This window comes from Coffea arabica, chromosome 1c (assembly GCF_036785885.1).
Source record: "Coffea arabica cultivar ET-39 chromosome 1c, Coffea Arabica ET-39 HiFi, whole genome shotgun sequence".
NCBI classification, from domain to species: domain Eukaryota; kingdom Viridiplantae; phylum Streptophyta; class Magnoliopsida; order Gentianales; family Rubiaceae; genus Coffea; species Coffea arabica.
The window spans coordinates 4,638,740-4,662,135 of NC_092310.1; the positions used below are offsets into that span (position 1 = coordinate 4,638,740).

At 35.7% G+C, this 23,396-nt stretch overlaps 1 protein-coding gene and 2 pseudogenes across 14 annotated transcripts; 1 reads left to right on the forward strand and 2 right to left on the reverse strand.

Annotated features, from left to right (window-relative positions):
- Positions 1–67: 67 nt before the first annotated feature.
- On the reverse strand, positions 68–2,193 carry LOC113688333 (butanoate--CoA ligase AAE1-like; annotated as a pseudogene).
- Positions 2,194–10,219: 8,026 nt separating this feature from the next.
- On the forward strand, positions 10,220–18,587 carry LOC113698713 (putative disease resistance protein RGA3). Of its 14 annotated transcripts, none has more exons than XM_027218645.2 (8): positions 10,220–14,918; positions 15,258–15,424; positions 15,600–15,795; positions 15,919–16,222; positions 16,867–16,980; positions 17,237–17,351; positions 17,504–17,691; positions 18,118–18,587. In XM_027218645.2, the coding sequence occupies exons 1-2, from the start codon at positions 11,261–11,263 to the stop codon at positions 15,272–15,274; spliced, it is 3,675 nt and encodes a 1,224-aa protein (XP_027074446.2). In that variant the 5' UTR covers positions 10,220–11,260; the 3' UTR covers positions 15,275–15,424; positions 15,600–15,795; positions 15,919–16,222; positions 16,867–16,980; positions 17,237–17,351; positions 17,504–17,691; positions 18,118–18,587. The 14 variants fall into 14 exon arrangements, with proteins under 14 accessions (XP_027074446.2, XP_071905804.1, XP_027074430.2 ...); XM_072049703.1 differs by having other exon boundaries at positions 17,578–17,691; XM_027218629.2 differs by having other exon boundaries at positions 17,237–17,340.
- A 1,089-nt stretch (positions 18,588–19,676) lies between these two features.
- Positions 19,677–22,314, reverse strand: LOC113688574 (probable caffeine synthase MTL2; annotated as a pseudogene).
- Between the last annotated feature and the right edge of the window lie 1,082 nt (positions 22,315–23,396).

Here is a 23,396-nt window from a genome sequence, read left to right on the forward strand (position 1 = left end):
TGAGAGCATATCCATTTTTGATTAAGTATAAATCATTTTATTAAATTGGGCATGTTCATCTCTTTTTTCCACCGCGCATAGCGCGGTTTATGCCTCCTAGTACTAGTGAATAGCCAACAAGCAGCTGCAATTTTCTTCTTCACATTTGATGTCCAATTGCCAGAACAAGGTGGTGGAAGTTTACATTATTGCTAGTTTGAAGACGACGGAAATGCTATAATCTTCTGGCCCTTGAAAGACTTCCCATATCCTTGGCCTTCTGGCGGAGAACAATTTTCTGTATTTTTCCTGTCGAAGTTTTTGGCAATTCCTCAAAAACAACAGTTCGTGGAGCCATGTAATGTGACAAACGATCACGGCAATACTTGATAATTTCGTCTGCACTTGCATTACAACCATCCTTCAAATGGACAAATGCACAAGGTGTTTCACCCCAATAATCATCTGGTCTTCCAACAACTGCAGCTTCCAGAACTGCTAGATGGCTATAAATCACTGATTCCACCTCAATCGAGCTAATATTCTCCCCTCCTGAGATGATAATGTCTTTGGATCAATCTTTTAATTCTACGTATCCATCAGGGTGTTTCACCCCCACGTCCCCACTTCGAAACCATCCACCTTTAAAGGCATCAGCTGTTGCTTCACTATCCTTAAAGTATCCATTCATGACGGTGTTGCCTCTGAACATCACGGCACCCCTTGTTTTTGTGTCCGGTGGTATGCTTTGCATTGTTTCCGGATCTTTGATATCGAGTTCTTCCATGCCAAGGTGGTGCAACCCTTGACGAGCCTTGATCTTGGCCTGTGCATCACGTGGTAGTGAATTCCACTCTGGTTTCCAAGTGCAAACTGTTCCAGCTCCTCCATCTTAAAAAGAACATGAGGAGGAGGGGAGGCAGCGCTTGCCATCACTATCACTTTTCCTGGAAGCAGTCTCCGATCAACAGACGGTGCATTTATTATCATATTTAAAACTGTAGGTGCACCACCCATATGTCTCACTTGGTGCTTAGCTATGCACTCAAAAATCCCTTTTGCAGTTACATTTCTTAGACAAACATTTGTGCCGCCCTGTGCTACAACGGCCCAAGTAAGGAACATCGGAGCAGTCGACAAATAAACAGGCATGGATGGCATTTCGTTTAAAAGAACAGCAGCCAGAGAATTGAGGTAGGCTCCTCTGTGATTGTAGACAACACCTTTGGGGCTTGATGTTGTGCCTGAAGTGTAATTCAGAGAAATAGGATCCTACTCATCATGTGGCCTTATAACCTCAAAGTCTGGTCTTCCTGATGCCAAGAAAGATTCGTACTCTAAATTGTCTTTATTGAAATACATGTCACTAACCCTGGAAGATGAGTTCCCTTGGTCAGGAATCACAACTAATTTAGGCATCTTGCTGCTTGTCTTTAGTAGAATTCCTAATGCCCCTTTTGCAATATGATAATCAACAAAAATGACTTTTGCACCCGAGTGTTTTAGCAATGTCAACACCATTGCTGAATCATGACGTATATTGAGAGTACAGAGAACTGCTCCTGCCATTGGAACTCCAAAGTGCAGCTCGTAGATTGCAGGAGTATTTGGGGCCAGGACAGCGACCTACACATGTAATCAGAAGCTTAAATGCAAGGTAAATCTGAAAGAGACAACTTAGTGGTTTAGACAAGAGAACACAGCCTTCTGTTGCATATGCACACAAACTGTTTGACTTGTAATCCATGGAATCCACGGAAATCGATGAAAGGAAAGAAAAGTTTTAATGTTCTGGGGTAGTTCATGTTTTCAGCTATACTTGACGAGTTCTAGTGTGCTCTGTGTATAACTTGACAATATTTTAGGGAGAAAATGTGGAGGAGTCCATTCAATAGGCCATGGACAAGTTGGATTCAAAGTTTCAAACTTTTCATAAAGCTCAAGCTAATTCAGTGTACCTATATCTTAGAAAACTCAACCTTATTTCAAATTTAATACTGCAGCATGTGACAAGACTTGATTTAGAAGATCTTCTAGGCACTGAATGTTCTATATCAAAACGCTTGCTTCTAGACTCATCATTAACCAGAAGAAATATTATTTCCAGCTCATCAAGTCCTCTATCAGAAATATCATTAACCAGCAGATGGAATTTCTGATATACTTGTCAAGAAAGGAACCTCATCATTATACCATAACTGAACAGCAAGACATAGCAAGACTGCAGGATTAAAACAACTTTGCCAAAATATTCCAATGGTTAAAGCACACAGATATTAGCACCCGAGATGCTTCCAAGATGCTTTCAAACTTGAAAAAGCACCTGAAATTCCGATATCAAGATTAGACCTATTTGTAGCTTACGTTTCCACAAACTCTGTCACCGAGAAACCAAAATTGACCACAAATGTACAATTCCATAAGGTTAGCAATTTCGGGAATGGGGCAGCTGCAATTAGCACTAGGTGCGGTTGTTTTACATTTTTAATGATTTAGTGTACACTTACATAATTTTGATGTATTTCATGATTTGATGCACATTTATGTAACTTTTTATTGTGCTAGTAATAGTTCACACACTTTGCATGTAGTTATATTAACCTAAATATAACATCTCTTATATATAATCTTTTGTTGTGAAATTTGATTGTTTAAATGATAATAGAATATTTTCTATTTCTTTAATTAATTATTTTTACAAAGACTATCTAAATATGAACTCTTTGATCCGTTGATTTTTGAATTTATTTTGAGCCTTTTGGTAATTATGGATCAATTTTGATAAACAATTCTTAATATGGTTATGTTGTGTACTCACAATATTTTTACCATTAAATCATAATAATATTTTTTAATATTGTACAAAAGATAACAAGAAATGCATGTATACATATCAAGTGTGAGCCTAGTAAATAAAATTCACAATTATTAGCAAAGTAAAGATTAAAACCGTAAAATCAATTTCTGGAAGTGTATCAGAGTAAATAAATTGGCATGTTAGATTTTGTCAATCTAATTATTTTCACCAAACTCATCCCTTCTTTTACCTCTTGGAAAGTTCATTTAATTACTAGCCAGAATCTAGATGCGCCTTTTTTCACTAAAAAATAAAACCCATAGTTAAGTTTCTAATGAAATCAACAAATTTTAAAAATGAAAAAAATTTGTATCAACATTTTGAATGCTATTTGCCATAACATTTTGAATGTTATTTTTTCCTTGGTAAGACAAACAAAATGCAATTGTACAATTAGAATGAATTAATTATTTAAAAATAAAATATATGAGCTGTGCTTATGCCCAACTTTGCATGAACATTTAATTATTCTACTTTATATCTTTTAGCTGAACTTTTCAATTTTTTCTTTTGTGAATTTGAATTGAATAATGTGAGGTGCATTATTGAATTTGGATTGTTTACATTTTTTTAAAGCATTATTGAGTTTAGTAAAGAATGTAAATGATTTATATTGCTTACTTATCTTAAACTGTCTATTTAATTGCCAATGGACATTGAATTGATAGAAATAATTGGATTCTTTTATTTTTTCTTTTCTTTTAGTATTTCTTCATACTGATAAAAAGCCCATAATTATACATCTGTCTTGTGGTATTCATATCAAGATTCTCCAAATGAATATAGACTCTTTTCTTCTTATATATTTCTCTTTTGCTCCAAGAGCATTTTTTTTATACAAATATTTTTTACAAACTTAAAATTGTGGCTAATGCATTCATTCACACTATTTCGAATAAGAAATTATTTTGGCTAAGAAACTTTGACACACATAAGAATTGGAGATGAAGTGTAAGGGTCACTAAATAGTTTTAATAAGGAGTTTTTCATTTTAATTACCATTATTATTGAGATTTAGTTATTTGGAATGTTTCATATTTTAAATTACTACTACAATTAGAATGCAATAATTCTAATTGAAAGATAGAGACAATATGGGCACAATAAAACTAAGATCAAAAAAGTGCATGCAACTTACAATGCCAAGACTTTTTAATATAGTAAAAAATAGATGTTATAAACTACATCAAAATTGCGTGAATGCACATCAAATCATTAAAAAAAAGTAAAACAACCGCACAAATTGCACCTATTGCTAACCATAGCTACCCCAAACCCTGCAATTTCATAGTGACATCTTAAATTGAAGCGGACCACTAAGCAATACAGACCGGAAGGTATGCACCTAATGCAACGCATATCAACTATTAGCAATGTAACAAGGAGATACTTGGATTCTTTGCTTACTATAGATGCTATAATGCTCCAAACACTCAAAAGCTTCTTGATAGATAGGTCAGTGTGTCTTTTACAGGTTTCAAGTAATGTGGTTGCATTAGGTGCCAAATTCCCCTTCCTCCACTATATCTATGTGACCTTTTGTTTCACAAAATAAAAGAGTTATACGAATTTAGAGTTGAGTAGCAGCAATAAATTGCATAATTATACATCGAACTACTAGAAGTCACTGAATTGGTCCCTTGTAATCAAATGAAAGAAATCCTTATGTATTTTTTTTTAGGTATGTCCCGCAGGGAGTGGATCCCGCAGACTATTTACCACCCTCAGCAACTTGCTGGTAGCAAGGTTCGAATTAGGGACCTGAGGTTCCATTTTCAGCAACCTCAACCACCAGAAATCCTTATGTAATTATTGACATTTTATAAAAAAATTTTAACAATAAACAAAATATGATAAATTCAACATCTTTAGTTCTTTTTCCTATTTCAATCATCAATTTCATTATTTATTTCTCTATCACTATGACTCTCTTCATTTCCTTCTAATTTGACACATAATCTACTCCTTCTGTTGATTTTATATTTTCAATTTGCTAATATCCACAAAATTGAAGATAATAAAAAGAGGTTATATTAACTAAAAAAGAGATGAGTGAAAATAGACAAGAGATAGAAAAATAATTTTTTTTGGATTTTGTAAATTTATCGCCTTAAATTTAAAATTTTCAACCAAGTGGAGGGCATTATAGGTATTTTACTATACCAAGAGAGGTACGTGTAATTTTTTAAACCTGAGGGAGTCGAGTGAATTTGAAATTATTCATAAAAACATAACATGAGCAATGGAAAGAGGGAGTAGAAGTTTCAATAATTCAATGATTATTATCTATTTCAAAAGATAAAAGTTCAATTAATTTGAGATCACAAGCTTGATTATTGAGACGCTAAGGAGACCATTATTGTGCGTCTCTATTTTGAACCAAGAAGCAAAATAGCTAATCTTAAAAAAAGAGATATGTTTCTGTTTAGTAGGCCTATCAACGGGCCGGAATTCATTATTCCAAACTCGAACCCAGCATACCATACCGGATCCGGATCCGGATCTGACCCGTTTACTCGACGGGTCTTCTACTCTATATTCCGGATCCGAATCTGGATCCGACGGATCTCGGATCTGGGTCGGGTCTACCCGAAAAAATCTATCAAAACTTACAATTTCTAATAAAAATAAGAAAAAAATATATTTGTAAACTAATTTCTAACTAACGCAAAAAAAAAAAAATCAAATAAGAAAAGAAATTAAATGGACTTTACTTAAATACATCATCCTAATCAAATTATATTGATAAATATATATTTTTTAAATTATTAATTCATTTATATCCGGATCCGGGTCTAATACGAGTCATAATACTATATTCCGTATCCGACCCTTTTTTTTTGTTTTACAAAACGGATCCGGATCCAGGTCCGGATAACAGAATTAAATCCCTACCCGTACTCGCAATAATTTGACAGATCCGATCCGGGTCTGGGTCTAGATCTGGACCGTTGACAGGCCTACTGTTTAGTGATGATAAAATAAATTCAAGTGGGCAAAGTGCAACTTATCCCTAATTACATTGGAGATTAGTGCTAACTGACACTTTACTTTATTTCAATTTGATTGCGAGGAGTCAAAAGCAATTTCTTATCGCTCTTGGATGGATATTATGAACGTGTTTAGATAGTAGATTATTTGGAATAATTTTTTGAAAAAGAGCACGATGATATTCTTTTAAATATAATATATATATAACATAAAAAAATAATTAAAAAATATGTTGATAATATAATTAATAAATTATTTGTGACGAGTGTGAGATATATTCGTGCCCACGCAAACATTCAATCAGAGAACATGAAGGTGCCCGCAACAAAAGCAATTCAAGTGAAAATGCCGACAAGCCACAGCCCTCAAAAGTGGTTTGGAGAAATTTCATGCTTTTGGGTCCCACATATTTTGTCACAATCTTGTGATTATCATTCAGAAACGCATGACCTCCTAATTGGTGATTTTAATTGAGTCAAGTTCATATTACTAACTATGTTTAATTGGTGTGTATTTATATCATTAGCAGTTAGCAATTGTGCAAAATTTTCCCTCTAGTGATTAATCCTTTTTGTTCATTATCTTTTATATATATATATATAAATTCAATAGGACGATTTCGCACTATTGAGTTTCTGGAGAAATTTCTAATTTTGTGATGAATTTTAAAAAAATTCTACAAAAGAGGTAATTTTGGTAATGAATTCCGTCCGGGGGTCTTTGCATTCGTAAAATGCGAGTTCAGTAGAACTCGCATTTCACGAATGCGAGGTTAGAATAGAGCTCGTATTCTCGAAATGCGAGCTCTACTTATTGAGCTCGCATTCCGCAAATGCGAGCTCTAATTTAATTTTTTTTACTAGCTCCCCCAGAGCTCTCTAGCAGCCTCTATATTCGTAAAAAAAGAAAGGAGCTCCTGGGTCAGAGAATGAATTCCACTTCCCTGATTAGCACCAATCGTCATGAACTGGAAAGGCTAGCTCAGAAGATGGCTAGGCCCCTGTTAGCACCAAAAGCGTTAGGGGGCCCGCACTGGAGGCATCAGAGACTTCAATGTTAGTTTTCTTGAACTGCAAATCTTCCAAAAAGAAAAAAAATTACACTTGACTCTATTTCTTTCAGAAATAGCGGGCAGGCAAAGCAAAGAAACGAAGCTGACTCTCATGAATGGATGTCCGAGCTAGAGAATTTTTTCCAGAAAATAGTAAGAGCTAAATGCGAGCTCCTAAATGTTTTTTTTTTTAAATTTTGCAAATAGCTCGCATTTGATAAATTTGTCCTCCAAAAATTGTATTTAACTTTTTTGTTAGATTTCGCATTTATAAGTATGACTTTCAGAAAATTAAATTCAAACTTGTTAGGAAAAAAATTTAAAATGAAATTTACGAAATTTCAAATGAAATTCAAACTTAATATAATTTACTATACATGCATAATTCTTTTATAATAAAAAAAATTGGTAATTGTACGATTGAAAATACATTATTTTATTATAATACATTTAAATGGGGGAAAAAGTACACATGCATAGTTCTATTTGTTACTTTTTATTATTATTATTATTATTATTTTGCTTGCAGGTGCTTATTGTAGCAGGAACTAGTACCACATCAAGGGCGTTGAGCTGGGTTATCTCCCTGCTACTGAACCATAGGCACGTTTTGCAAAAAGCCCAGGAAGAGATTGATTTTTTTGTTGGTAAAGAGAGATGGGTAGAAGAATCTGATATCAAGAATTTAGTCTACCTACAGGTCAAAGAGACAATGCGACTACATCCACCAGCACCTGTACCTATGCCACGCCAAGCCGACGAAGACTGTAACGTAGCCTTGTCTTGGCGCTCACCCAACTCTCAGTGAGCTCGCATTCCGCGAATGCGCGCTCACGAGCTCGCATTTCCGGAATGCGAAGAACCCTATTTGCAGAACACACTCCAAGAACCGTCCTCGTTGTAGAATTCTTTTTTTTTTTTCATCATAAACTAAGAATTCTCCCTGAGTTTCTGGGGTTTTGTGTGGGGGGAGGGGGGTAACAAAATGCAATACAAATTACCAAAATTTCATTGAGAAATCATCATTATATTTGAGTATACATGCAAAATTGATGGGAATTAAAATAATACTCCCTCCACTTCAAATTATTTGTCTCATTTCAGGATTCAAATTTTTTAAAGAATAATAAGTAACTTGACGATGATGTTAGTGGATTTGTTTCTAAAATTATTCTCGAAAATTCAAAATTTTAAATTTGGATTTAGTGCCAAATATTGATTAATGTGAAAATTATTGAAAGAAAGAGATTAAAAGTAAATTTGAGTTTAATAAAATAATAAATATTTTAAGACATTTAAAAAGTAAATCGGGAAGGAGTAAACAAAAATAAAATGAATAAAAGAGAAACTACAAGATGATGAGTTAGTTAGACGTTAAGCCAATAAGAAAGGGATGATGAGTTTTAGCTGCAAGCAATGTTTTTAAACTCGGACCGGTCAGCGAATCGGAGAGGGTCCGGTTCGCGGTCTGACCGGTCCGACCGGCCGGTTCACCGATTTTCTGGTTTATTATTATTATTATTTTTTTTTTACAATTTGAGTGTTAAGTATTTCACAGGTTTTCATTCTACACTTGAACTTGACACCTAATGTACAATTTAACATGGTTAGTGATAACTTAAGTTTTTAAAATGCATTCACCAACATAACTAAATTTAAGTTGAGATAATAACAAATTTCCTAAAAGTTATACATAAAACCTGGAATGATAAACATAATTAAAATATCATAATTCACCACAAGTTTTTATAAATTCATTACAAACATGAATAGATATAATCCAAATGTTCACCAATTATCACAAATAAAAACACAAAAAAAATAAAATAAATATTGAAATTCTTTTACAATTCTTAAAAAAGTCTATAAAAAAGTCTAACTCATATTCAAGACAAACCATTTGAATAACAAACTTCCATCAATGGCATGATAAGCAGCAACACAACCTTCACAATTTCATCAACTTAACCTGAAAAAATTAAAATTTTATTATAAAAATATAAATCTAATTGCTCAAACTAAAAAAAAATAAAAATTTTTAAAAAACAAAGATACAACTAAACACATAAAAAATTAATTGCTACTAAACATGTGGTCCTGAGGTTACCATTTAGGAATTTACCAAGACATACAAACATGTGGTCCAATTTGGCACTTTTTTTTTTTAAAGCTTTTGTTTGACAACTTTCACAAATCAACTTTAACATGTCTTTGATTTTGTTGCTTTAGTGAAACCTATAAAATTCAAGATGAATGAGCATTCAGTAGACTAATTACTTTAGCATAGAAAAAGCAATAAAAACACAATAAATAGCATAGAAAAAACAGAACAATCATTGATACAAAATTTATTAATTTGATATTTCATCCATGTCTAATTTCTTTAATTTGATACTTCATCCAAAAAAATAGCTTCTCCAAATATGATTGCAAATTAATTAATGATTCATAATTTCATCCTTAATTAATCAAATAAAAATAAAACAAAAATAAGGGAAAACAGATGAAAATTGGGGAAAAAAAGAAGAAAATGCAAAAAAAATCGGCTAAAGATAATAATATAGAAAACAAAAACCTTGAAAAAGGAAAAATTAAACTTACCAAGATGATGGAAAACAAGAAAAACTCTTGAGTCTCAAATATCTTGTGAAAGTTGAAATTTCCAACTTGTCTACAATCTGCAAAAGATGATAGTGATAAAGGTGAAGGCTTGAGAAAATTTTGTTGTGGATATTTGGGTTTGAAAGGATTAAGAAGAAAAAATTGGAAAAAAATTCAAGAGGAGAACTGGAGCCATTGGCCGCCTGAAGCCGAGAAAGTGATAGATTGAAACTTGAAAGAAAAGTGCGCCGGCTGTTTCTTTTTTTAATGTTAGGATTTGATTTTTTTTATTCCCTATTTTAGTCAAGTTAAGTAGAATTCTCAACAAAATAAGCTGTGGTCTAGTGGTGAAGAGTGCCTTATGGGAACAAAGAGACCGAGGTTCTCTACATTCTTGACATTTTGTTTGAAAATGTCAAGAAAATTAGAAAACCGCCGAGTTACGGTTCGTGCGATTTTTAACGGTTCATACGATTCGACCGATTTCTAGCGATTTTTCATTAACTTTCGGGTTTAATACTGGACCGGACAGGCCGATTTGACCGGTCGGACCGGTCAACAAGGTGTGGCTACGATCGGCCTGTCCGGTCGGACCGGTCAACAAGGTGTGGCTACGAATTGTCGGCAACTTCCAGGAAGTCTTTAGAGTGTAGCTTTGCAAAAAGTGGAAAAATTTGGAAGCGCAAAAAGTTGTGCGGAAAAATGTCTGGAAAGGAGTTTTTTATCCAAGTTTTTTAACTATTAATTTTTTAACATCTTAATTACAAGAATTCAAAAATATTTATCAATTTTTTTATCCTACGTATTTCAAAATGTCTAATACACAAAAAACATCATTTTTTCTTTTCTTTCTCCCCCATTCCGATCCACCGCACCTTCATCGCTGGCCATCACCTCCCCATCGGTTCCGGCGCCAATCACCTATTCCGGCACCAGCCTTCCTTTTTTTTTTCTCCCTTTCTCCCTCTCCCTCTCCCCCTCCCCCTTTGACCGATCTGCAACTTCTGCACCTCTCTTCAAGAGATAGGATTCCGGTTTCTGCATCTTTCTTTCTCCCATCTTTCTTACCAACGTTCGGCCTCAACCCACCTCGCCTATGCTTATTCCGCTTACCCCACCTCAGAAACACCATAGCTTCCCTCAAGGGCTGGAAGGCGTCCCCCCAAGCGTGGCAAACCAGCGACGCACCCCGTAAATTGGACAGCGAGAAAGACGCGGCGATTTTCTGCACTAATTCAAAAGGGGCCAAAGAGTAATCATACTGCTGATGCTTAAGGTTGTTGGGGACATGGGTTTTCGACGAGGAAGAGGTAGAATTCCTCGTGGGCCCTGAGGTACTGGATTTGGAGGAAGAGTGGTGGTGGTTGTGGCGGGTGATCGGATTCTTTTCTGGTAAAGGGCAGCGCGGTAAAGTGGGGAGTGTCTGATTTGGAAGGCCATGTTTTCTGCTTCATTGGTAGTGGTGAACGGCGGAAGGGGATGCAGCAGCCGGCTACGTAAAGTCCGAGGGAAAGAAAAAGAAGGAGAAAAAGAAAAAAAAAGTTTTTCGTTTTAAAAATTTTTTCAAAAACTTTTACAGCAGTGCATTATAATAAAATATTAGACAAACTTTAAAAAAAAAACTCACGGCCCCCGCAAGTTTTAGCCTCCACACATTTTGCTGCCCTTAGTTGCCAAAGTTGAACCATATCCTTCCTTGTCTGATCGCAGAAAGCATCCCCCCAACACCATCATCGATATCACAACACTTTCATCCTAATCCCAATCCCAAGCGAGAAAAAATGGCTGATGCTGCTGTTAGTGCTACTATTAAGGTTGCATTGCAGGCGGTTGTTTCTCTTGCCGCTGATCATCGTGAATTCCCAGAGGAGCTGGAGAGACTCGACAAATCTGCTGCAATGATTCGAGGCTTCTTGGCTGGTGCCGACGAGGACAAGCATAGCTCAGACGTGAAAAATTGGCTCAAGCAGCTGGAAGAAGAGGTTTTCAAAGCTGACAATGTGCTGGACGAGCTCAACTATGACAATCTTCGTCGGAAGGTGAAGTATCAAAATCAACTCACGAAAAAGAAGGTATTCTTCTGCTTTTCATTCTTTAATAAAATTGGTTTTCGTTGGAGGTTGGGTTCAATGATCAGGGAGATCAACACGAACCTTCAAAGGATCCGTCGGGATGCAGAAGGTTTGGGACTGGCCTACAAGCACCAAGTTGAAGAAGCATTCCCTACTATTGCTGCTGGAGCCACAACAAGCCGACAGACCGACTCTACTATTGTTCGAAGAGATGTTCTAGGAAGAGACGAGGATGAATCAGAAATAGTTAAGAAGTTGTTGACCGAATCTGAAAGTGTTATTTCAGTTATTCCCATAACTGGCATGGGTGGTTTAGGAAAAACAACTCTAGCAAAAGCCGTTTACAAAAATGAACAAATTGTTGGACAATTTGACAAAAAAATGTGGGTTTGTGTGGCTGAAGAAGTAGATAAAATCGAGAAGGTCTTCAAAATGATTCTTGAATCGTTAACAGGAGGAAAGGTTGAAGGGGATCGTAGGGAGGTAATAGTTCAAAAAATTCAGCATGAACTCAAGGAAAAAAGATATTTCCTTGTTCTTGATGATTTGTGGAATGATCAAGAAGTATTGTTGAATGACTTTTTCAGCACTTTGGCGGGACTCAATGCGAAGAAAGGGAGCTGGTGTCTTGTTACCACTCGTCTGCAAGAAGTGGCAACTATTCTGTCTAGACATCCGCAGATCAATTTTACTCGCCATGAGCTGGGAAAGCTATGCGATAATGATTGCTGGTCTATCATGAAAAAATGGGCAAATGTAGGGGAAGAATTACCAAAAGAATTGGAAGACATGAGGGAGCAAGTTTTAAGAAGATGTGACGGTCTACCTCTGGCAGCAACGTTAATTGGAGGTTTGTTATCTAAAAAGAGAAAAGAGGATTGGCTATCTATTTTGGAGGAGAGTCTCTTGAATGGCAATCAAGGTGGGATCAAGCAAATACTTAAGGTGAGTTTTGATCATCTGTCACCTGCACCGGTTAAGAAATGCTTTGCATATTGCTCAATTTTTGATCAAGATACTGAATTGGAACAAGATCGACTAGTTGAGCTTTGGATGGCTGAAGGCTTTCTTCAACCGGATCCCCAAAATGAAAGAATGATGGAGAAAATAGGATGTGAGTATTTGAGAATTTTGCTGCAAACTTCCTTATTGGAAGAAGTAAAAGAGGAGAGGAGAACATGGTATAAAATGCATGACCTTGTGCATGAGTTTGCAAAATCAATTTTGAATCGTAGCAGCAGCAATGAGGACCGCTACCTTTCATTATACTCATCCGAAAGAATGTTAGAAAACATGAACGAAAAAAAATCAGCATCACTTCGCACATTATTTCTGAAGGGTGGCATAGCTGATGAAATATTATCAAAGTTCAAACACTTGCATGTCCTAAAATTGTCTGGAGAAGATGTCAAAGAGTTGCCGACCTCCATTGGCAAACTAATCCACTTACACTTACTTGACATTTCAGATTCGATGATTACAACTTTGCCAGAATCTCTTTGCGAACTTTATAGTTTGCAAACACTAAGAATTTACGCGCTTGAAAAAGGTTTTCCAAAGAAGATGAGCAATTTGATTAGCATGAGACATCTTCACTATTTTCATTATCGTTATGATAAAGGATGCAAAATCCAGATGCCATCCAGTATTGGACGATTGACTTGTCTTCAAACATTAGAGTTCTTTAACATAGGTCGTCAGGAGGAAGGTCGTGGTATCCAAGAACTTGGGACCTTGCAAGATCTTAAAGGCACCTTGGAGATCAGAAATCTTGAATCAGTAAATGGCAAAGATGATGCAGAACTAGCGAACCTATCTAAAAAGCCACATATGTATCGGTTGGTATTTGAGTGGGGCAATAGGGATCGAGAAAGTGATAATTGTGATGAAGATGTGTTGGAAGGCCTCCAACCTCACCCAAATTTAAAAGAGTTACAAATTTTGAAGTTCATGGGTGATCAGTTCCCACAATGGTTCATGAATTTGACATCACTGGTGGAGTTGCGTGTGGCGAATTGCACAAGATGCAGAGAACTCCCCACCCTAGGACAGCTGTCATCCCTCCAACATCTATATCTGACTGGATTGGAAAACATAAGAAGCATTGGGCTTTCATTCTACAGTACAAGTGCTGAGGAGGACGGCGGATCAGGAGGTTCAGGCACTGTTAGCAGACAAACATTCTTTCCAGCCCTTAAAATTCTCTCTCTTGAAAGCATGGAAAATTTGGAAGAGTGGAAGGACGCACACGAAATAAGGTCAACCGCAGGTGAAGTACATGTGATGGATGTGTTTCCCATGCTTGAAGAGTTGTATATTAGCCATTGCCCCAAGCTGACCACCATTCCAACTCCAAGTCGTTTCCCAAGTCTTGATGTATTGAAAATAAAAAAGAATTGCCATGTTTTGCTGGCAGAAAAGGTTTTGAGCAATATGGCCAATCTCTCATCCCTTGAATTATGGGATCTTGGTGGTCAACGCATCGAGTCTCTAAAATTAGTGAAACGACCAGAGAGCAGCTTGAGTATTGAAGGCTGTAACAGTCTACCCACTGACATGCTTGAGCGACTCTGTCTTTTTCCAACTCTTCAGCGTGTAGAATTGAGGCTTGCCGCTAATATAACAACATTAAGAGGAATGAGTTGCGCCGCTTGTCTTAAGAGATTGGTAGTCTTTTGCTGTGACAATTTACGGGAGTTGCCAGAAGATCTTTATCAATTTCAAGCTTTAGAGTACTTGCTGATACAAGGGTGCCCGAGAATTAATTCATTTGGATATCCAAATCCTAATTCATTTGGACAGAAAGGCCTCCTTAAGTCTCTTGAGGAATTTACTATCGAAGGGTGCGATGCATTAACAAGATTACCAGCGGAGATGTTCGAGTCGTGTACGTCTCTCCGAGAGCTGAATTTGTTCGGTTGCCCCAGTCTGGTCTCCTTTCCCCTTGATTTGCGACGAACCCCTTCTCTCGAGAGCTTCATTTTAGGGGGGTGTCCCAACTTGATTGCTGAGATGCCAAGTGGATTTGGCTATCTTACCAGCTTAAGGCGTGTGTCGATTGGTCCCTTCTCAGATGACTCTGCAATCAAATTTGATTGGGCTGGATTAGCATCTTCATCATCACTCCGACACGTGTCTTTATGTGGAATGCCTGACATGAAATCTCTGCCACACCAGCTTCAATGCTTGACTACCATCACATCACCCTCCGTGGATGCCATGGAACGCCTCACATTCAGACGTCTGCGAATTCGTGATTGTCCTCTATTAACCGACAGATGCACTCCTCAAAGCGGCTCCGAGTGGCCCAAGATCTCTAATATTCCAGAGCGTAGAATTGTCCGTAAGCAAAATTCACCAATATTGGGTATGTTCTTATTTTTTTTGTCACTGATATTTCCAAACAACATTAAAACCAATGAAATAGCAATTTGGGGAGAATTTTTGTTACAATTTTTGTTTTTACCGCTGGCATTTAATGGATGGATATGTTCTTAATCTTCACTATTATCTCTCTGTAAGACTCTGCATTATGATTGCCATAAAATTAGCTCAATGTCGATCAAGTTGAAATTGTTTGCAGAGGAACTAGGCCGCTGCTAAAACTATAAATTCTGATCATCTTTTAAAATTTCTAAAATTCAGATACTATAACTAGCTACTTTTCTGTTTTATGAATTGGATTGATAATATTATGGCGTTGTAGGCCACAAGTGTCAGTGAAGCAGCAAGCAGTGATAATATTATGTGCTCAAGGCAAAGTCAGCCTGGAACCTCTAAAGCATCTTATTGCACTTTTCACATTCTCCAACTGCAACATTAGGCTGTGGTTTCCAATCATTTTTGAAGAAAGATGAGGAGGTATTTGCACTAGTAAGTGTTCTTTATGGATTAATCAATGGAATATAAATTGATTTTTGCTCTTTAGGATTTTGAGTGATAAATTGTTGCACGAGTTACCAGACCAAACCTTTCTGTGGCTCATGTTTCTACACAATGTCATAACTGAAACAGAACTGTGATGTAATATTGTTATTTTTTTTTCCAGAATTTGTTCAGGAAGCAGAGATTATGCTCTTTGGACAAAGAACACCAGTCAGGTTTTGGTTCCCGTGTTGTTCTTATGAGAATGTCAAGAGGGAGGAGTTATTTTCAGTTATCAATCAGGTTTTGAAGATGGAAGGTAGTTATCTGTGATTTTTCCCACCAGAATGCCATATATTGCTCAGAATGTGGAAATGAAGGTAAAAAAAATGTTGACTGCATGTCTATTGGCCTGTTTCAATGGCTTTTCTTTTTTTCTTTTAATCTATTTTATGGAAGTATTTAACAAAATAAATCAAATATTGAACCTTTTCTCCTTGTAGCATGCTGAAAACAGAGTGGCTTGTGCCAGACTTGTAGAAAGTAGTATGGATGGAGAAGAATTAGAGGGGAGCATGGTAGCTGTACTGGAGAGCTATCAAGGTACAAGACTTACTTGAAAAACACTGGGCGTGCTGATACTTTAATTCCAGAGGTGACAACATTTGATGGAAAGAAGTTAGACGTTGTAGACAGCATTTCAGAAACCACTGGGAATATGTAACATTTCAGAAGACTAATGAAGGTGGGAGATCAATGATAAATGTTTCACATGAAGTTCTCAAACATGGTTTCACCCAATTAGAGGTACTCTACCACAACAAATCTGCTTGTCAGGTTAAATGAGCATGTTTCAGCATGCCAATTCAATGGAAGTTGATAAATTACTCTTAAGAATTGAAGGAAGAAGGAAACAACTTGCCAACACTGAAAAGATATTGACATCCATTACCTATTTCTCTCTGAAAACGGTTATCCTTTTTTGATTTTTGTTTGGTCCAAAGATTTTAGTTTGTCAGGAGAAATTAGTCAGCTAAAAGATGTTAATAAAAGAATTTATGAATGCTAGTACATGAATATAAATTTTGCATTTTTTCTTCAGATTAGTTTGCCAAACTCTAGTTTAGAACATCATTTTAGAAAGAGACGAAAGATTATCATCTTACTCTTCCTTTAACGTTTAATTAAACATTTAGCTTTGATAATCACTTTATTTTCAAAAAGAATCACAAGGACAATTTATGCAAATTCGATTGACTTTTGCTACCATTACTTCCTTCTGGGCTTGTTAATGCTCTGTTTTTTAGCCTTTCATTTTTGGTTATCTAGTAGATTGGTGATTTTTCCATCCTACTTGCGTAAGGACTTGCTTGCTCATGATAAAATATTTATAGAAATATCTATTTTAGCATTTTAGACAAATGTCTCACGGGCTAAGTTGGAACATGTAGAAAGCAGTGATTTTCAAGCAAAAATGTATGGATGGTGATGTGGTAGACAATTGTTCTCTTAAGGAGTGAAGATCAGTCTTCTAGAAAGCACTATGTGACAGAGTAAATGAAGAGGTATGTAGTCTCAGAGCTCATGATACTATGTTTCTGTTGCTGTTGCCATAACTTCAAATCAACCACATACAAAAGCTATGCTCTGAATGTAGTATGCGTTTTTGATGGCTTAATTGATGTACTTCTGCTTAATTTTTGGTCTTTAAAAATTTTTGTAATACATTCTTCATAAGTTTTGATGGTTCAACGTGGCTAATTTTACACTTAATATTACTGTAATGTAACATGGTGATGTTTTTTCCCTGAATCTATTTAGGAAGCAGATATCATCTTGTTGGAAAAGGAACAGCATTGTTCCCTGTCGTTTTTGTGAGAATGTCAAAAGGAAGAAATTACTGTCACTGTGCAGGCAATAAACAGGTGCTTTTCAAGTAGGTTTTTTTTTTTTTTTTGGTGCTTTAGCTAAAAAAGATAAGTAGACCTAAGAATTTTTACCAAGAAACTCTTTTAAAATATCTGACATTTGTGAAGACCGATGAAGATGGTAAATCAATAGTAAATGTTACTCAAGGAAGTTTTTCAGGGTGCTTCATTCCACTTGATAGAGATACTGTGCCACAAGTCTATTCTGCTAAGGTTAGATGAGCATTTTTTCAGCGTAGCCATTGAAATGAAGTTGGCAATCAACTCTAACAAATTCAAGGAAGAAGGATACTACTTGCCGACATTTATAGAATTGCGGCATTCTTTTGCTGCTTCTTTCTGAAAAAGGTTATCTTTTACTAGTCCATTTTTGTCCTAAATATCTTAGTGTACTAGGAGAAATCAGTCTGCTCAAAAGAAAGTCCTTCGAGGCTAAATCCGTTGATTATTTGTTTTGAATTATAATACATGAATACCAATCATGACTTTTTTCCTTGGGTTATTATGCCAAACTAGCTAAGATTAGAACCTCACTTTGCAAGCATAGGAAGGATTATCATCTCACTGTTCTTCCGAGTTTTACATTCTCATGTTTTATTAACAATATGCAAATTTTTGAATTCCATTTTTGGTTCATCTCGTAATTATTTAGAATGATCATCTTTCCATTACTAGTTGCTAACAGTGTTCTTTGTTCATTGTCAACTCTTTATCCAATATCTGTATCAATATTGAAGACAATCAGTGTCTAATGGGTTTTGATGGAACATGTAGGAAGCAGCAGCTTTCGAGTTAAAGTGTATGAATGTTGTCTCGATGAATTACAGGTTTACTTTGTTTCTCTCAAAGTTGGCATTTCTTTCACACACATATGGAAGTGCCCGACCTTTCATATATTTTGGAGGTTTCTTCTGATTTGATTTGCTTGAGACAAAGGGAAGCATATGAAGGAGATCTTGGTTCCAGTTTAAGCTGGCATGGCTGAGACCTGTAGCCAATTTGGTTGATCTTGGTTCCAGTTTAAGCTGTCTGGATTGCTCTTTGTCAATCTCGTGAATGTGGATCTCATATCAATGGAAGCATTGAAAGTATGAAGATGAGAAAGCAAGAATACTGGTAGCTAGCTGTTGGATTGTAGGCATGTAAAAAGTCTTAACTATACTAAAATTGTCACCCAGATAGCTGGCTAGAATGCATATATTACTCTAGCTTGTTCTATAAAGAGATATGATTTGAGGTTTTAATGTGATCCAGAGCTTTAAGATTTTGAAATACCTAATTGACCATGCTTTGAGGAGTTTGATTTAGGTTTAAACCAATTGCAAGTTCATAAAAATAGAGCTAAACAAGTATGAATTTTATGATACTTACCTCAAATGACTTCAAAAGCTTGCTGAAAATTTCTCGCTTCTCAATTTGTCAAACCAAGTTGTGACCGGTCCCTTTTCTGGCTGTCCAAGGCATTTGGTTTTTCTTTAGGGATAATTTCAAAAACCTCCTCTGAGGTTTCTAATAATTTCACTAGCCTCTTCTAAAATTTCCAAATTACACAAACCTCTCTTGAGATTAAGGTTTTAATAACAAAATTAGTCTACTTAAAAAAAGTGACATTAAAAAAATACTTTAAGGAGAGAGATAAAACTTTGATTCCATAAATATTCCTTATACATGTATATAAGTTGTATTAGTAAAAGAATAAAAATAATTAAAAGTTAGATACAATTAGTATACATATTTTCACAACTTAAAAAGTTCATATTTAATGAATTCGGCAACATAAATAAGCAACAAAATTACACTAATGATCACGAGATTTAACAAAACAACTAGTCATCTCTTTTAGTATGATATTTGCGATGATTTGTGATTTTGAGTAGAAAAATTTTCAAATTTTACCTTTCTTTTCCCTCCCTATGTTTGATATGGAGGGAAATAGAATGGAAGGAAAAGAAAGGCAAAATTTGAATTTTTTTTTTGTTCAAAATCAGAAAAATCATAGCAAACATCATGCCAAAAGAGATGAATAATCTATTTTATCATATCTTTTGATCATTCTATAGTTTTGTTACTTATTTGTTTGTCTAATTTATTAAATGCGAGTTTTTTGAGTGATAAAATATGTATATTAATTGCTTTTAATTTTTAATTATTTTAGTTCTTCTACTAATATAATTTATATACATGCATAAGGGGTATTTATGAAATAAAAGTTTAATCTCTCCTTAAAGTACTTTTTAATGTTACTTTTTTTAATTGGACTAATTTTGTTACCAAAACCTTAACCTCAAGGGAGGTTTGTATAATTTTGCAAACTTCAAGGGAGGATAGTGAAATTGTTAGAAATCTCAGGGGGGGTTTCTGAAATTATCCCTAATGTAAAAGGTTCACAGGTTTATGCATTCACCACTATTTAGATCTATTTGTTAAGAACTATTTCTACCCTTCAAACCAATACAACACATTAAGCCTGCTCATGAATCTAATCCAGACAAAGTATACATGTCCTACTTTCATGTTCTGGAGAGGGAAGAACCAGACTGTTGATAGGGCTCTTCATCTTTCTCTGATGTTGTGAGATATTGGCGGCCAACTTTGTAAAGAAATCGTTCATTATACCATCCCCAAAGTGAGCTTGAAAGATGGGTTCATAAATAGCTCTCAAGCTCCTAGCCATGTACTTGGCATTGGTGTTTGTATTGAATACGTAGCCCTTCCCGCAATGTGCCGCCTCCACACCAATCACTCGCAGTTGAATGTTATCCAGATACCTTATCTTAAGAGCACGATTTTTCTCAATGATTGCCTTTACTTCTTCCAAAGAAGGCCGGTAATGTGGAAGGTTGAAAGTATCGAGTGCTTTTTCCTCAATCAGTCCCTGTACAATTTTACACACAGATGGTATCATATATTCACCCCAGATTGTATCGAGATTGAGTGTCTATGAATCATTACCTCTGAAACCATGTCATTCATTGTCATTCCAAGTAAGTCCTGTACGTTATATGCTACAGGATCATCGATTTTAGGCGTCAAGGTCACAAATAAGTGTCCCCCAGACACCAATTCATCAGCACGGATACTCAAGAAGTTTGTAAAATCTCTGTCAAATTGATCCAAATATGCATCATGCACACTCTTAGGACTTGTTTTACCTATGTAAATATTGCCTTTGTTCAGTGGCAACCCTTCCTCAGTCACCAACCCACTCGGGACCTGCAGGAGATAGGTAGATAGAACGGGAAAAAAAAAGAAAAACTATTACAAATAGTAATAATGTAAAAATTATATAAAGCAGTCAGCGGTGTTAATACCAAAATAGCAGTGCGTGTTAATAACAATAAAGCCGGAGATTGGCGAACCTGAGAAAGCCAATGAAGTCTGTAAGAAGAGTATAAAATGCATGGAGTTGTCAGGAAAAAGTCTTCCATAAAAAGAGCCGGGCATAGCTGCAATGAAGCATGACCTTGAACCACAACCATACGATTCCTTAAGTTTTTGATAAAAACTGGGCAGTAATTTGAAAATGGAGTTGAAATCATTGGACATGAGATCATTCAAGAAAACTTGAATATTAGGTAGCTTAAGAATGTTCAAGTTATGGCGTTCTCTATTAATGCTATCTATAATGCTTTCAACTGCTAACAACGTATTCGGTCCCGATGCACATCCCAGATCTGCTACTCTTATGCACTCTGTCTCTGCTAGGTTGGCTTGACAAAACCCCTGAATGCTCCGATTGAGTGCATGGTTGACATTCATAAACACTAATCTCTGAAGGGTAGAAACAGATTTAGAGATCAGTCACAGAATTATATATAGAGGGCCAGAGAGAAATCATTCGAACGTCATCTGATATGTATCACTTACTTGAAATGTTGAATTTTTGGCATAGCTTTCCTCATCTCCCCCTCCTTTCGTGTGAAGAATTTGTTCCATTTCGAGTACCTTACTGCAATTCTGCAATTTGGACTTATGTTAAAGGCGAGGAGGGTAAGGGTAGCAGTAGTAACAATCTAGATATTGCTATACATGTCAAGGACAAGGGTACTTGGAAGTTGGCAGGAAATACAATGAGAATTGATCAGAAACAATATTCATCAGTAGTTAAGGGAATATTGAAAGGCTTAAACTACAATCAAACTCAATGTGTGAATAAGATATTAAGCTACATCAGTACTATGCTTGACCAATGAAATGATTTTGAGCTGAACTACATACGATCAAGACTTAATTGATGGCAAACTCTAAAACTATATCAAGATAACTTCACCAAAAGAAAATCTTGTAAGATGAGAATAATTGGAACAAACCTATTCAGAAAGTCAAATTAATCAGCAGACACCATTTTACCAGAAAGAAATTGAAAATACCACTAGATTTGCTTGCTTCTGTCTCTTTATTATGATAGAAGACACCACATTCTTGACTAACTTAGGACTTCGATGATTTCCTTTGGGTTAATCTAAAATTCCTTACTAGTTTTGTTCATGTTGCCTCCGTTTTGCAGCAATGACACCCCAAGAGGCACACATATATGCTCTGTTAAAAGAGAGAGAGAGAGAGAGAGAGAGAGAGAGAGAGAGAGAGAGAGAGAGAGAGAGAGAGAGAGAGAGAGAGAGAGAGAGAGATGAAGAAAAGATGACAAACTTGACTCAAGCTACGGTTAAAATGCTAAGAAAACAAAAGAAAAAGATGAAGAAAGATAAGTAGTTGACTTTGAAAGTATAAGAACTGCAAATCAAAGCAAATACAATGTTAGATTTAAATATCAACCTAGAACATTAGTAAATTGCAGAAATAATAAAAACAAAAACTATTGTAGATTAAGAAATCAAACCTGCGCATATGGTTTAGGCACAAAACTGAACTTTACTGGAGGAATTTGAGAGATTAATGGTGCGATGATGAAGAGAGGAATGATTGGTGTGAGAGGTCATTGAAGGAAATTAGGTAAAAATTAGGAACAAAAAGAATGGAAGAAGTCTTGACTGTTGAGCTTGCTGATCAGTAGTAATAATTGGGCTAGGTTGCACCTTCCAAGACTCTTGAATATTTTATCATTTCAATGCACAGTTGTGCTGGTGTTAAATATTTTAAAAAGTTTAACTCACATAACCATTTGAGGCTGGTGATCATAAGACATTGATGAATGTGCGTGAAGTAAACTACTGATCGAAGTTTTATAAGCAAATACATCTACATTTGTTAAGTAGTCAATGTATGAAAGCGTAGGGAAGAAGAAATTATATTGTAAAAGCAGGGGTGATATAAATATAATATTTACACCCTTGAGGAGTTCTGCACCCATATTTTGTGAATTTCTTTCCAGTATAATATGTTCTTCCACATTGCCTAGTCCATCACCATTGTAGCCCAGAATGTCAAAAGCACCAGCACCACCACAAGCACAATCCAGAGGCTGCTCAAGGAAATCTACCCTCATGTGCTTGTCATCAAAAAGCTGCCTTTGAGGGTTCAGTTTTGTTAGTACAAGGGCATCCACAATGGAATGTAATGATGCGTGTAATACCTGCCATGACATGGGTCCATTACACGGTCACCCATTGTGCCACGCAGCATTCTGATGATACGTATAATAGGTGGGCTAGTGCTTTTAGACCAATTTTTTTAAAAGTCTAATTTTTTTGAAGTCACAATGGACAAAATTTATACCGGCAAGGAAAAGTTAGCAACATTCTTTTTTTTTTTCCAATGGTTATGTTTTAATTCTCTGCATAAACACAACACATTCCTTTTTTTTCATATCTTATTATCCTACTCTATTATTCCTTTTACTCTCTCACTCATTTTCCTCAACCTCTTTGCACAATTTTTAAAAAAAATTTCAATAGTTTGTGATTATGGATGAGAATTTTAGTAGTTTTACAAATATGTTAAATGCTCCAAATATAGAAAATTAATCCTCCTCGCAAAATCAAAACCACCAAAATTTTTCAAATTACCCAAATTACCCATTTTCTGGTATTCCTACAAATGTGCAAAATTATGTATATCCCCTAAATTTATCCAATTCCAACTATCCATCATATTTC

Excerpts from the sequence above, each read along its gene's own strand:
- LOC113698713 (XM_072049580.1), top strand. The coding sequence starts at position 11,261 with ATGGCTGATGCTGCTGTTAGTGCTACTATTAAGGTTGCATTGCAGGCG.